The sequence below is a fragment of the Populus euphratica genome, unplaced genomic scaffold, assembly GCF_000495115.2.
Source record: "Populus euphratica unplaced genomic scaffold, PopEup_1.0 scaffold433.1, whole genome shotgun sequence".
NCBI classification, from domain to species: domain Eukaryota; kingdom Viridiplantae; phylum Streptophyta; class Magnoliopsida; order Malpighiales; family Salicaceae; genus Populus; species Populus euphratica.
In genome coordinates, this window is record NW_011500322.1 from 155,380 (window position 1) to 171,157 (window position 15,778).

At 30.6% G+C, this 15,778-nt stretch overlaps 1 protein-coding gene across 1 annotated transcript; it reads left to right on the forward strand.

Moving 5' to 3' along the window:
* The first annotated feature begins 236 nt into the window (after nt 1-236).
* LOC105113602 (truncated transcription factor CAULIFLOWER A-like) lies at nt 237-12,078 on the forward strand. Its single transcript, XM_011009840.1, has 8 exons — nt 237-718; nt 9,731-9,809; nt 9,931-9,995; nt 10,530-10,629; nt 10,716-10,757; nt 11,334-11,375; nt 11,476-11,618; nt 11,770-12,078. The coding sequence occupies exons 1-8, from the start codon at nt 534-536 to the stop codon at nt 11,879-11,881; spliced, it is 768 nt and encodes a 255-aa protein (XP_011008142.1). The 5' UTR covers nt 237-533; the 3' UTR covers nt 11,882-12,078.
* The last annotated feature ends 3,700 nt before the right edge of the window (nt 12,079-15,778 follow it).

A 15,778-nucleotide genomic window follows, 5' to 3' on the forward strand; every position in this document is an offset into this window, starting at 1 on the left:
AGAAGAAGCGCCGTCACCAAAACAAATGCCAGCAAAACAAATACGTTATGTACGGACTGTCTCTCCCATAAGCCTGTGGCTCTATAAGAGACATTAACCAACATCAGACCCTCTCAACCAATCACAACTCGACAAGCACTTAACTCCAAAACCACTCCTGTTTTGCAAAACCGCCTTACCAGAGTACCCGACCCAAATCACACTAAACAAAAGAAAAAGAAAGAAAAATTCCTATATATTTTTTTTCATTTCCCATATATACACACACACAGGAACATTCAGTGTTCATACACAAGGAAAGCTTTTGCTTCATAGAATAACAATAACAACACCTCTCTCCACCATCATCACAAAAATAGAAACTTGCCCATAATACCTTCCTATAAATGACTCTATTTCTTTCTTATGTTGGCTTTCTTGTTTTTTCTCGCAATGATTAGCTGAAACCAGAAAATCCTCAGCTAGGGTTTTCTTAGAATTTTTCTTGGTTTCTTTTAACTTACAAAACTCCGAAAGAAATTCAAGAAAAAAAAATGGGGAGAGGCAGGGTTCAGCTGAAACGGATCGAGAACAAGATTAACAGGCAAGTGACGTTCTCTAAGAGAAGAACTGGTTTACTCAAGAAGGCTCATGAGATCTCTGTTCTTTGTGATGCTGATGTGGCTTTGATTGTTTTCTCAACAAGAGGGAAGCTTTTTGAGTACTCCACTGACTCAAGGTTTTTCTTTTTCCTCCAATTATCTTCATTTTTGTTCTTGCATGTTGTTCTTGCTTTGTAGTAAAGTTTCTACTTGTTGTGTGATTTTTTTCCCTATCTCATCTGGGTTCTGCCTGTTGTTATTTTTTATGCTGTCCAAAGTCTGCATTACACTGAAATTCATCACCACTGCCCATTTTCTCGCAACAATCTTTGAGCCTTCTTTTCTGTCCCCACTCAGGTTTAAACAAGAAATGATGCTATAGTATTATTTGTGTTAAATATATAGAACCTTGATGTTTCTATAGATGTACATATGAGTGACCGTTTTGTGTCATCACTGACTGATGTTTCTATAGATGTACACATGAGTGACCGTTTTGTGTCATCACTGACTGCTAACTCTGTTATGATTTTTTTCTCTGTAGAGAGAATAAAACTAGAGTTTGGTATTTCTATCTGTTCTAATGCATATAAATATACGTTCAGCAGTACAGGTCTTCTTTACTTTTCGACTCTTATTCGCTTTTGTCTTGCTGGTCAATTTTTTTTTCTTTGTATTGAGAGTTAGTACACCGAAATCAATCAGTAAAAGAGAGAGGAAAGGGATGTTTCAATTATGTACATATTGAAGATTTCGACTCCTGTAAAATTGTCATTACTCAAATGTACTATAGCAAAAACACCCATAAAAATAGCAGTATTTTAGGGGTAGGAAAGGACATGGTTTCCAAATTATAAGCTGAAGATCATATAAGTGGAGCTCAGCAAATCAGGTCTAGGCAAAGGTCATAGAGCTTTGTGTCATTGGGTTTTGTGTAATTCAACGTCTGGTTAGTATCCTAGGATATTAGGACATATATATTGTTGTTGGTGCACCTAGGAATTTGCCCTCTCAATGATATAAAGCAATACTAGTTGGTTATTTAAGATTTCTGCAAAGATCTTCCATTAGAGACCTTAGGTGTTATTATTACTTCAACAAATTACAATGGTAATAGTTGGGGACAATAAGTTGACTAAGACTTACCGCCAGAATTGTATTTTTTTTCCCCAGATTTTCTGGAAATAAGGGATTTGTGTCGACAGTAATTAAGATTAGCTAGCTAACGAATGCTTGTCTTCCTTTAGGAATTTGTTTAAGCAAGGGTATACGAAAGTAGCAGGATTGGTTTCAGATCTTTGTAATAACAATGTCAACCTTTATATCTACCATAGGGTGTACAGATTTAGTGCCTTCACCTCCTTGTAAAAAAAGAGAAGATATATAGGGCATGTATGCATGGACTTGGAATATTCAACCAGATTGCGAGTTTTTATTAGAGTGTTAGATGCAATTTAATCTCAAGCATGATCTGTAGATCTTTTCCACCAGGTCAAAAATACATTTTCTTATGACAAACATTTGAGTACAATGTTACCATTGTTGACTCTAGCTAAATATCACCTTTCCATAAATATATATTGTTGATAAAGGAGAAGTTTGAACTTCGAGTTTGAGGTCTTTTTTGGGGAGATAAGAGACTGGTACAAGTCTCTGTTGTTTGATCTAACGTTTATCTTGCTAAGATAACTCCTATGATCAAATGTTGGTAGTTGAACAAATCGTACATTATTTATATTTTTTTTATAAGTATTATATGCTCTATTTCATTTGGAGTTAGCCGTGTTATGTTTCAAACGAGGCTGGTTTAATTTTGAATTTTTAATTTAAAATTAATATTTTATATTTTTAAATTGTTTTAACATGTAAATATTAAAAATAATTTTAAAATTACTATTTATATCAGCTGTTAATTTTTTTATATTTTTAGATTATTTCAATATATTGATATTAAAAATAATTTTAGAATTTTTGTTTCTATCAATAACCAACTGTATTTGCACAGCTTTAATTGTAATTGAAAGTGTGGTAATTATTGTTTTCAATATTTTTTTTATTTATAAATATATTAAAATATTTTTTTTATTATTTTAAAAAATTTATTTTGATACAGCACATCAAAACAATTTAAAAATACTAAAAAACTAATTTAAAACAAAATAAATTTAAAATTTTAACAAAAAAAATTAAAACTCAATCTCAAAAACCATTTTGACCCTTGCTTTTGTTCTTTTGCAAGGCTTTATGAACGAGGATAGACTCTTGTTCGAATTTTTCAATGGATAAATGAATTTCTCATTGGCAGAAAAAAAAAATGCTGTTTCATATGATGTCAATGCTTGAAGATCAGGACGTTGCATATACAAAATCACATAACAATAATAATAATAATGTCACTCGTCAAACCTTTGTACAATTCACTAGCAAAACAAATAAAGTGCGTGGAGAGTAAACAGAGAAGACATTGAAAAACTGTTGCTAATATTGTTATTGACATTGACCGTAATAACACAAGAAGATAACATATAAAATTTTATTGTACAGTCATTGCATAAAAAAATTAATTTAAAATTTAATTACTTAATATATTTTCTTGAAGTAGTTTATTTTTTTTAGGAAATTTATATGCAAAACCAACCTAAACAAACTAGAAACTCTAAAAATAAAAGAAAATCAATAAAATTTCTAAATAAACTAAGACATTTTTTTATTAAACATATTATTTAATTTCCTAAACTAAATAGGATAAAATAAAAACAATTAAGAAAAAATATTTTTTCTTAAAAATCTCTTGCATTAGTCTCTCTAGATTGAAAAAAAAAAAATCATCCTCAAACTTAAATTATTATTGTCTTAATCTTATAGATGTCCAATTAAGACTTTTCAACTCATTTTCTTTTTTGCTTTAAATGTATAACAATTTTAGATTTTAACTCCAGTTTCTTCGGGTTAAAGTTTGCAAAAAAAAATATCAATTGAGAAATGAGTTCTCTCTCACTATGTTCTAGAGTAAGGAATTGTAAATTTCAAGTTTTCTTCATCAACATATGCTTTATCCATATAACCATTGAAAAAATCTACCTATGGTTTATTATTAAATTTGTAATAAAAAAGATTATCATGACTTAAATTAATAATTTTCTTTACACTCAATCTCTGACTAACTTATCAATAAGAACATTAATGATAACATTATTGCCTTTACTGTCATTATTTTATTCTATCATCATGAAAATAAACATCATAAAGTGGTTGATTCCAATCCATAAAATAGTTAGAATCAAAAAATATTTCAATTTCAATATTATATTCATCTCGATTAAAGAGGTTTCCTCCTTTTCTCATGTGTTTGAAACGAGTTCTTTAAATTAGTCATGGATTTGTGATTACTCTTCTCATGATCTAGTAGTTCTCTTTTATTCATCTTTACTTATCAACAAGATAATTTTTCAACTTATCTGTACATGTTTATCTTTAATCAATTACTTAGTTCTGCAATTTTTTTTTTAATGTCTTTTATTATCATTTCATGAATATCTTTTTTCTAAAAAGAAACCTTCTCATCCCTTGTTATATGAGCACATTTTATTCTACAATTATTTTTTTAATATAATTATTCAATAACACACAACAATTATTAGAAATTATTAGGCTTTCATAACAACTATCATAAATAGAAACAACTGAAGAAAAGAAACACAAGCAAAGCACGTAATTCTACCAAAGTTGCTACAAAAAATACCCTAATTTAAAATTTTATTTTTGAATATTTTTTTAAGTATTTTGTCTTTGAGGTTTACAATTCTTTAAATAAATTCAAAAATCATCTTAAACAAACTAGAAAATCTGAAAAGAAATAATAAAAGTCCCAAACAAACTTACATTACCATTAATTTTATAGTCCATCTCTAAAAGAGAACAAAGTGGTTAATTTTGGATCCACTTTTGATTTTTCAACAAATACCGGAAGAGATGTATTGGCATCTTGGTACTATTTTGTTCTGCATTGTTGAATGGTTTTTTTTTTTTTTTTTTTTTTGAAGTTTAAACAATGAATTCCTATTTTTTAAAAAACTATCACTAATTTTTGGGATTTCTTAGTTGAAACAACAAATTTTTAATTTTCTTACATATCACCATATAACCAAAATCCTTTTATATAAATGATAAAAATAATACTTGATTTAATATTCCTTTATTCTAAAATATCTCATTATTTAATAGCATCCACATCCATGCTCTTTTGTTTTAGCTACATTTTAACTAAACCGACTCTAAAAAATATTATCACATCCATAATATTCACAAAAAAGAATCATGAGTATTTTATTATTATTTTTTGAATCAATGAAAAAAGCAAGAATCCAATAATTTATGAAGTAGAATGGTAAAGCAGGACACATGCAGGAAATTACATATGCAGTTCTTATTTTCATGTTCTGCAAAATTAAACCCAAGCACAGGTGAGGGGAAGAAGCAAGGTCATGCTAACTATCCACTCCAAATCTAAATGCCATTTTTACTCTACTACATGAAAGAAAGAACCCCTCTTAACCATCCTAGTTCATTCAAACAACATAATTCCACAGAAACAAAATAAAATAAAATTAAGAGACATAAAAACCAAACTTTTTAACACTAAATCAGCTCTAAAAGAAGAAACAAAAGACAACCAGTTCAGTGAAGTGCATTTCTGTGACATCCAATATAGCAGAGATCATGGAGAGGAAAAAAACCAAAACAAACAATGAGAGAAATTGCTTACCTCTTCTACAGCAACTACGTTCTCTTGAGGAGTGAAAAAGAGAGAGGGCTGGCTTCTAGGATTTTAGAAGAGGGCTTTATAAATTGGAGAGCTAAAAACAAATAGCTTGGTTTCCTCCACCTTTCCTCTTTCCCCGCGACCAGTTGCAAGCACTTGATTTCCCGCTGCTGCCCCACCAACTGAGGAGTTGAACAGTGCTCGCTAAATGTAGCGACCACTGTTCACAAAGCTAGAGTAGAGATTTTTTTTTTTTTTTTTTTTTGGAGAGCATGGATGCAATGAAAAAAAGAAGAAGCATAGTTATTAGCTATTATAACTATGGTTGATACCTTGTTCGTCATAGGTTTTTGGCCTAAATAGGGGCATTTCTTGGTATGGATGACAATATATGATGTGCTTTGAAAGACATATACAAGAAGATTGATGAAGAATATATATCCATAGGCTCTTGGAATAAAATGCTGCGATGTTTCAGTATTGAAAAATTTCATACCAATAGTAAAATTAGAGTAATTGTAGGAACGGAATTGACAACATTGCTCGAACTTTATATAAAGTGATCCTTTTAATTCTAAATTTCACTGTAGGAGGTATCACAAGTATGAGGCTACAAAATGAGTAGTATTAGTCTAATTCCTGAACTCCTTGTATTTGATTATATAGAATGAAAGATCTCTCCTCCAAATGAAAATTAAAAACCTAAAATAAGAATGGAATAAAAATAATTTTTATTAATATTTTATTTTTATGATGAAATAAAATGATGATTAGAAAAATAATTTCTTCAATGATAATGTGGTAGGAATAATGATAAAATTGATTGTTTTGGTCATCATGGTAGTGATGAAAAGAAAAGGGGGACAAGTTGGTGTTTGTGATGGTAATAATAATCGTAATAGTAGTAATAATATATTTTTAAAAATTAATTTTACCATCATAAGATGTGATGATAGAAAAAGAGTGGTGGTGGTCTAATAATAATTTTTAAGTCATTACTGTTATAATGATGGTGGTGATAATAGTAATAAAACAATGATTGTAGTGGTTGTCATGAAAAAGTCGTGATGGTGGAATAATAATAATAATATATCATTACACTATTGATAATGGAAGCAATAGTTATGAATAGTTGTGATTGACGTAATAATAATAGTAATAAAAGTAGTTGAACAAGATGAATAAAAATAATATACCATCTTAAAAAAAATTATTTGTATTTTTTGTTTTATTCTCACCAAGGAAACTTATATTCAATGTTTATACTCACTCTTGTTTTTTACTCCCATTCTCACCTCACTCCTTCTAACTAAACATCTATAACATGAAAATAAAATTTCTATTGTCATTTTCTTCATTCCATATCTTGTTATATAGAGTTTGAACTTGAAACTCTAAGTTTCATTTAGTTGTTTCCTTCTAGATTAATTTGCAATAGCATTAACATCCTACTAAATCATTTATTTACGCTATATTGTTAGTTGGATCAATTCTTAAAAAAAAGTTAAAAAAAATCTAGACATTGCTAACATGTTTTCAGGAAAAAAATCTACATTGTGTAAAGATTGATTCAATATGACCTAATCAACTTGACAAGTTCAAAGACAACTTGGATAACTAGAAAAAAAATATAGCTTGATTAAAAAAAATTTAAAATAACTTTTTTTTTTAAAATTAACTATATCGACCCTTGTCAACCTATGATAACATATAAAACTCGCGATCTAGGTCATCAATCCCTAATAAAATGAAACTGTGAAAAATCAATTAAAAAATGATAAAAAAATTAAAGTCAACTTAAATTAACTTGTCAAATCTAGAATATAAGATCAAAATATCACAATAGAAAGTAAATCAAAATAAATCATAAAGATGAATTCTCAACCAATCTAAACAATGAGTCGGGTCATGAGAATAAAAGAATCTCATAGGAAAAAAACTAAAATAAATTATAAAATTTAATTTTTAATAAATTTAATATTAAATAATAAAATTTAAAAAAATAAAAGAACTTAAAAAAACAAAGTACTGTTTCAATAAACAGTATTTTATAAAGAAGAGAATGAGGAATACTTTGTAAGGAGAAGAAGAGTGATTTCCTCAGCTAAATTAGTTTTTATTAGTAATAAAATTATATGTGAGGATTTTCAAATATATGCTAAGTTAAAACAATACGAAAAATAGTTAATAGTAAAATTATTTTTAAAAAAAATCATTTAATATTTTAAGTTTTTGAATTAAGATGTTTGTTAAATAAACTCCTGTGAGATATTCCATATCTTTTATTTAAGGAGTGGCATGCTTGTGAGAAAACAAGTTATGTGATTTTGAATACTTAAATAAATCACAGCTACAAAGAGCCAACGACTTAGAAAGTTTGCAGGCTCTAAATAATATCATTTCTCTTTTTAACATATATTTTTCAAAACAAAAGATAACTCTTAAGTGAAACACTTTGAAGGGGTCAACTCTACACATTGAGAAATTATTTTAAATTATTTTAATGTGGTCTTTACCATGAAAGTTTGTTCAAGCAAATAATTTAGTATTTGATATTGCCTGAGAAGTGACGAATGAGTATAAATTTAAGATTTTTGTCTGTGTTAAACAAGATATGTATACATGGAATCAATAAATAAATAAAAAATATTAGCAATATAAGGTTGGGGATAAGTCACTTACTGCAAACCTTGAGTATTTTATTCAAGTTTAACTAGTATATTTAATATATATGGTTGTGAATCGATTTGGACACAATGTCCCCTTGACAACATAAAAAAAATATGCATTACAAGTAACTGTTCGTATAAGAAAATAAACAAAAAGAACATAAAAATTCTAAATTTAAAACCATCGCTCACCTTAAAACTTCAGTTTTTTAAATAAAACTTATACTTTAATATAGTAATAAAATCATTCGAGTCGATCCAACAGATATCTTGAAGCCCGAATCATTTACAGCTCTAAAAGATAGATTATAAGTGAAGGTGAGAAAGTGAACATTATCTTATATAAAATAAATATTAAAAAAAAAACATGAGAATGTCTATTAATCTTAATTATTTTTATGAACCCAGGCTCAGCTATTAAAATAACTACGGAGAATATAAAACACCGAGGTTGAGTTTTATCTGTGGGAAAAAGCATGAATATAACTTGATGGTGAAGCAGTTCTTAATGATTGAAAAGCAATATAGAAAGAGAATCCAAGTAGAAAACTTGTTAGTTGAACGTGTAGGATCAGGAGAAGATAGGGTTTGCATGATATTTTTCCCTAATAAACATTGAAGTGAAGGCTGATCTTTGAAATTAAGTAGTCTTGGTTTGGACACGAGTTCTTTGACATATATACTCGCATGCCATGATAAGAGTAGTACTCCCACTTTTTGTTGAAGAAACAAATACGTGAGTCAAATTATAATGTGAAATGGTAGCGTTCTTCTGCAGGCGTTGCAAGCTACTCAGCGCCTAAAGAACACTATAACATGAAGCCTTAGGTTAAGATATGATGCGAAAGAGTCCACCAAACTAATAGTTTGATTGGACACAAATTGTTTGACAAGGGGCATAAAGAGTTATTGGAGTAGAATTGACAAGACAGGATCCCTTCAATCAATCCAGTAGAAATTATAAAGCACATTATTAATTAATTAAGCAAGGAATTAGAAAGTTTCTACTGGTCAGCATTACCGAAAGATTGGACTCAGACAAACAAATATTAAAGCGCTGATATAAAAAAGGTGTTATCTTAGGTTTTATTTACGTACCGAACTCAAATGATTAAGAGTGTGTTTGTCTGTGTTTTAAAAATATTTAAAAAAAAATTAATTTTTTTAAATTAATATATTTTTACTATTTTTAAATTATTTTAATATATTAATCTAAAAATAATTTTTAAAAATAAAAAAATATTATTAATATATTTTTTAATAAATTTTTTTTTAAAAAACAACTATAATTATCGATTTAACCACACTGTAATGTGCTTCTCAGAGCCGTTGTCTTTAGTGGCAAGAGATATTGAAGTCAAAAGCTGCAAGGAAAAGCATATAACAAGGCTGAGGTGGTGTAGGAAAACATCTACATGATAAATTACTCAAAATAAGTTTGGATCTCGAAATCATTTCTGCACTAGAGAATTTCCATTAAATTTGACTGCAATGCTAACAGCATGTAAGGGTCATAAATTGAATAAGTTGACCCCATGTTAAGGTCTTCACTAGATGTTCATGCCATGTAATACTTATTCTAGAAGAAATACTGCTTTCATTTGATGGATAATCGTTCTTGTTTAGAACTCATGGACGTTACTTAATGTTAAAGCTTATAATTCGTCTGCGTAGAACTTTGTTGAGCATTCTTCCGAAATTTTCCATTTTTTTGGCAGCATGGAATCAATCCTTGAAAGATACGAGAGATGCTCATATCTAGAGCAACAGCTTGTACCAAATGGTTCTGAACATCAGGTATTTAGATGGTCTACTAGTATTAATCTATAGTATGTGATGAATCATGTATTTCAATCTTCAAACTGAAAATCTTCAGTATGTGTCACAATTTCTTAATATTTATGTGAATCCTGTTTAGGAAAGCTGGTCTCTGGAGCACCCCAAGCTCATGGCTAGGGTTGAAATCTTGCAAAGAAACCTAAGGTACTACTAGACTTGTTTTGATTTTTCCAGTACATGACTTTTTTTTTTTTTTTTTTTTTTTTTTTTTTTACGGGGGGTGTCCGGGCCAGCTTCCCCGCACCACGACTCATCCACACACCACGACTAATCCCCACGGCCCACTGAATACCCTGCAAACCCAGTAGGCATGTAAGGCACCGCGGGGGTGACAGGCGTGCACGCCAGGGCTCGAACCCAGGTGCAGTGGAAGGAGACAAACCCCTTCCACCGCCAGACTAAGCCCTGGTTTGCAGTACATGACTTTTATTCGTGCAGTATGCTGAAGTCGTAGTCTAGGTGTCAACTATACAAAAACACTTGTTCAGTTTTTTTATGTTTTTTTCAGAAGGTATGGGAACTAATGTGACTGACTGGTTTTGAGATTCCTTTTTCTTTAAGGAAATCTGAACAAAATCCAGGATGCTTGAAACCCTCTTTTACGTACTACTGTTTCTCACTTGGCACAGGCTAACAACCAAGAGAATTAAATAACATATTCCACATTTGATTATATAGGAACTATGCAGGACAGGAATTGGATCCTTTAAGTCTGAAAGAACTTCAATATTTGGAGCAACAAATAGATACTGCTCTTAAGCGCATACGATCAAGAAAGGTTAAGTTAGCATGTTTTCAATATATTTGTTTGGATATACATGTTGTAATGCTTGCTCATGGCGTAAGTTAATCTCAAATTTGCAGAACCAACTCATCCATGAATCCCTTAATGAGCTGCGGAAAAAAGTAAGATTCTTGCACTTCTGTACGCTATATTTGTTCATGTTTACGTAGCCGTACGAAGTCACTACCATAGCACTAGCCTGCTTTACTAAAACACTAGCTTAAGTGCCCTGGATTCTTGGCTCTAATTTCTATGATAAAATAGCTTGGATTTTGGACTCAGTTTATATATGAAGAATCACCTTTCTACCCGAGGTGTCGTCAGTTCAGTGATTAGATTTGTCACTTACAACATGAAGGATTTGATTCAAATCCTGACAAATTCTAGAATGCCTTTGGATGTTGATCTTGGAACGCCCTCTCTAATGTTATTAAGGCAGTATTTTGAAAACATTTCTATGATGTTTTTGTACTATCACAGAGTCTTCTTGACGTTTCCCGAAGGTGCATTCTGCATTTCCTTCTGTTTTTCAATCAATACTTCTATCAATACTTCTACATCCGGTTAAAATATTTGTCTTCAAAAGTACTCTAGGAGGATATGAACATATACACTAAAAAAATGTACAGTCAGTTGTGGGTGGGATATGAATTGTGATAAATTCATCTTCGTTGTCATCTGACACAAGCTTGTCACAGGAAAAGGAACTGCAGGAGCAGAACAACATACTGGAAGAACAGGTAAAATTAAGTCCCTTAATTATTATTTTCAGGCATGGTGCTTCGCACTTAACCTTGCATCGACCAACTGATAATGGTGAATTTCATGACAACCAAAAAGGTAAAGGAAAATGAGAAGTCACTGATTGAGCAAGCTCAATGGGAGCAGCGAAACCTTGGCCAAAACACATCCTCTTTTATGCCACCAGCAGTACAACCTCCGCTGCAGCCACCAATGCCACCACATCCTCCTTTAACTACAGGGTATGTGTTCTCTCCCTTCCTGCTCTTGAGAAACATTATTTCTATGGTGCTGAGAAAAAAAGAAAGAAAGATGTGTGATTAATTTAATGAGGCTTATAATTCCATCCTTTGCTAGTTGATTTAAAATACTCATGTGTTGTAAATGATGCAGTGACAGTTTCCAGATTATAGGATTCCCCAACGGAAATGAGAATGTTGAGGTTCAAGCTCCACCTAGCACCATGCCATCTTGGATGCTTCGCCATGTCAACGATACAATTTGAGACATGGGAGATCGGAAAATAAATGGGTTATTGAAGTGAAGAAGAGCATTTATCACTTCGTTCATATAGCCATCAATGTATTCATCACACAATCTCTACTAAATATGCTGACAATTACAAGTGCTTGTTCACAAGAATGTAATTCGTAACTTTCACTATTTCAAGACCAAGACCTGCTCCGGTGCCTTGTCATATCTGCACAGGAACAAATATGATGAAACATACGAGGTAGTACATGCAAGCCATCACAGAGCAGAAGTGGCAAAGCTCATGGTGACATAAATTGCATGCATGCTGAGGTAACAAGATGTGTACAATGAGTGAATCAAAAAGAAGGTTAACGTTCAAGCACCGAATTAATATGAGATTCACATCATAGTCACTCTAGATCGAGTGAAATATCAATAAATGAGAGTATCCCCAAACCACTCCGTTTTATTGATTATTTAGTCCATGCATTTCTCATCAATTTCAAATCAATAAGATAAAAAAGCTCTCGTAACATGATACAGGGAATTTCAGCTTCCAAATGTTGTCCATGAAACCTTAACAAGCAAATATTTAAGAGGAGTTCAGCTTTTAATTAAACTCCCACCATGTAATCACACTTACTACTAGAAGATGCTGTGCTCCAAAGAACTCAAATACATAACCAGTCAGAAGAAATGGATACAAATAACAAGTTAGAGGTAGATTTATTAACCATATACAAGGAGCAATTCCTCAGTCTTCCACAGGGGCGTGCTACAGCATTTATTCCTATTCTGCACGCAACATTCTCTATCTGAGAAGCATTTAATAAAGTTAATTTCTCTAAATATCTAAGCTAGCACAACTCTTTCTATGAACAAGCTTTAGTTAACATTGTCAAATAACCACCCCACTAGCTGCTAGTTTTCGCATTTTCCATACACACCACCTGCAATATAGTACTTTCATCGAAGCTAAATAAATCTACAAAGCTACTAAAGAATTTTAGCTATAATATACTAGTAAAATAGTGATGGATATTGTAACATCATATGGTGTGATTTTACTAAATTTCAATGATGAGCATACAAAAATTAAAAGTGTGTATATATATATATATATATATATATGTCCGTTCAGCGTTTCAATAAGTTCATAAATGTACAAAATTTATGGCAAATCTTGTTAAAATTACATCCACATTAACTATTTATAAGTTTTTTTTTAACAAAAATACAAATATTCTTTTTGTATAATACCAGGTAGCTTGGTGATCCTAAAAAATGGATATCCTCAAAAAACTTTATTTGTAACATACATAAAATTACAAATTAAATCATCTTAAAAATTTGCATCATTCCAATTATTAACAATCATACAACAATAAAAGCAAGCACCAACATCACTTCTCCTTCATCCTCATACAGCTCCATAACACTTTTATAATAGCAACAGAAAACAACAGCAATAAAACCTTCTCTACATCAACAGTAGAAGACAGCAGCAACAACATTATAGTATCTGCATCCCTGACACGACTAAAAGATTGATATCTTCTCCCAAGTGCAGGAGTGTTGAAGTAATAAATAACCCGGCAAGACCGAGGTCGAACCACAGGGAGGTTAATTGTACAAATTATAAATAACAATAATACAATAACAATAATAATAACAACAACAATAATAATAATAATAATAATAGTAATAATAATAAAAATAATAACAATAACACTTATAATAATAATAATAATAATAATAATAATAAAGAAAAAGAAGGAGAAGAAGAAGAAGATGATGATGAGAACTTTGAGATGAAATATTAATGTAAGGATTGAACAATGATAATAACAAATGTCAAGGTTAGAGGATCCACTAATGGTATGTCAAACAAGTATAGTATAAACTCTTATTATTCAATTGGAAACCACACACAAAGGAGGTTCCAATCAGATTATAAATTGTTAACATGATAACCTTTTCACCTTGACATAATAAACTTAGCTAGACATAATGAAAGAAATAAAAATAAATAAACAAAATAAGAACATAAATAAGATAAGAGTTAACAAAGTAAAGGAAAGGAAATGAAAGGCATAAACTTGATATTAATGAAAGCAAAGCATAAACATTACAAAAAATACAAAGAGAGAAAGCAAGAGCATGATCTTGATCTGGAAACCAAGATGCCTAAATGCATGGAAAATACCTCCTTTTTATAGGCCAAAATTAGGAACTATTGATTTGATGACTAATTGATGAGTAGGTGGCCAACTCTTGACTTGATGACAATCCTTATCTTCTTTTGTCTGCCCAAAACGTCATTGATAACATCAAAATTAGAACCACTTCAACATATAAACATTGTAGGAAATTGTCTCAGCTTTCTTGTGTAAAAAAGTCAGATCATTTTGACTTCTAGAACTCCAGATATGGCCAAAATACTAAACAGTACTCGGGCTGGAGGACAGATTCGGGCTTCTTTGTTGTTGCTCCAATTTGAACTTGAAAATGACCTTTTTAGATCTTAGGCTCCATATGAAAGTTGTAGGCCTATGTCTTACCTTTCCATCCATATAAAGTAGACCTAGATATGAGATCTACAGCTCTAGATATGATCCAATTTCTGAACAGTATTCCGGTTTGGACTGCACCGACATCTCTTTTCTAAGTTTGGCCATCTCTTTGTCCTTTCAATTTCAGTTCTTAAATTCATCAATCAATCCTTTCATTTATATGATAGGCATGCATTTAAAATGAACATTTACCATAAATTAAAGGTATCTTATAGTATTAGATATATTATTATAAAACATGCTTTAGTTAAGGAGTTATTGATACTTCAAGTGCAAAATGATGATATAAAACCTTGATAAAAATGCACTTGTAACTATTAATCACTAACCTTGCTTTGATACCAAATGTAACATCCAAGTACCGAAACCTATACATCAACCATAAAACAAAATTATTGAGGGACAGTAATTTTAACCTCTATATATTTGATAAATCAAATACCTTCAAGAGCTATTGATTTCAAAAGTTCTTTAAACTATTTGTTAGAATTTTTTTCAAAGGATCTTTTAGGTGTGCTATCTATGTTCACATTCATGAACATCAACGAGACAAACTTAATGCTCTTAAGTGTGTTTTCATAGGAAATTCCATCATACAAAAAGGTACAAATGTTATCATCCAGCTTTAAAGAGATTTCTTGTTTCAAAAGTGATTAGCACCTAAAAGTGTATTTTTATCAATGTTTTATATCATCATTTTATACTTAAAGTATCATTAAATTCCCTAACTTAAGCATGTTTTATACTAAAAAAAATCTGATAATACAAGATAGCTTTAATTAATGGTAAATATTCATCTTAAATGCAGACATATTGTTGCAATGTAGCGGTCGCATAAATTAATTACCCTAGTTTAAAACACAACACATAAGATACTATAGAGCAAGCAAGGGTTCGATCCTACAAGGAAGGTTCAAGTTAGATTTTTATGCTAAATGATATGCAACTTGGAGGGGTTTTGGACATTATCTAGGCTAAAAAAAAATAGAAAACTATTAAGCAAAATTAAATAAAATCAGAAAATTATCAAGAAAATAAACCTTAATCACAAGCACACATTCACTTATAGAAATCAGAACTGTTTATGGAAACGAAACATTAATTTATATTCTGAATATTTATTTCTTCTTAATATTGGTTAGTTAATAGATCAGACGTATAATTAACCTTAACCATCAAATAACCGCAGTGTCCGCACTAGTAATTTAATTTAATGACAGCCTTTAGATCTAGATAGGTCGATTAATCAAGAAAACATATTTGTCCGCAGTTTATGTTTGATTTGATTGAATATTCTTCCTAAGATTAATAACATAGATCCACCACAATTATTAAACTCAGTTGCTTCACAAGTA

What these genes read in the sequence shown, in the direction of transcription:
- LOC105113602 (XM_011009840.1), top strand. Translation starts at nt 534, where the DNA reads ATGGGGAGAGGCAGGGTTCAGCTGAAACGGATCGAGAACAAGATTAAC. An exon ending in ATCTTGCAAAGAAACCTAAG is followed by an intron (nt 9,996 to 10,529) that starts GTACTACTAGAC and finishes TTGATTATATAG; the next exon opens with GAACTATGCAGGACAGGAAT. An exon ending in ACAACATACTGGAAGAACAG is followed by an intron (nt 11,376 to 11,475) that starts GTAAAATTAAGT and finishes ACAACCAAAAAG; the next exon opens with GTAAAGGAAAATGAGAAGTC.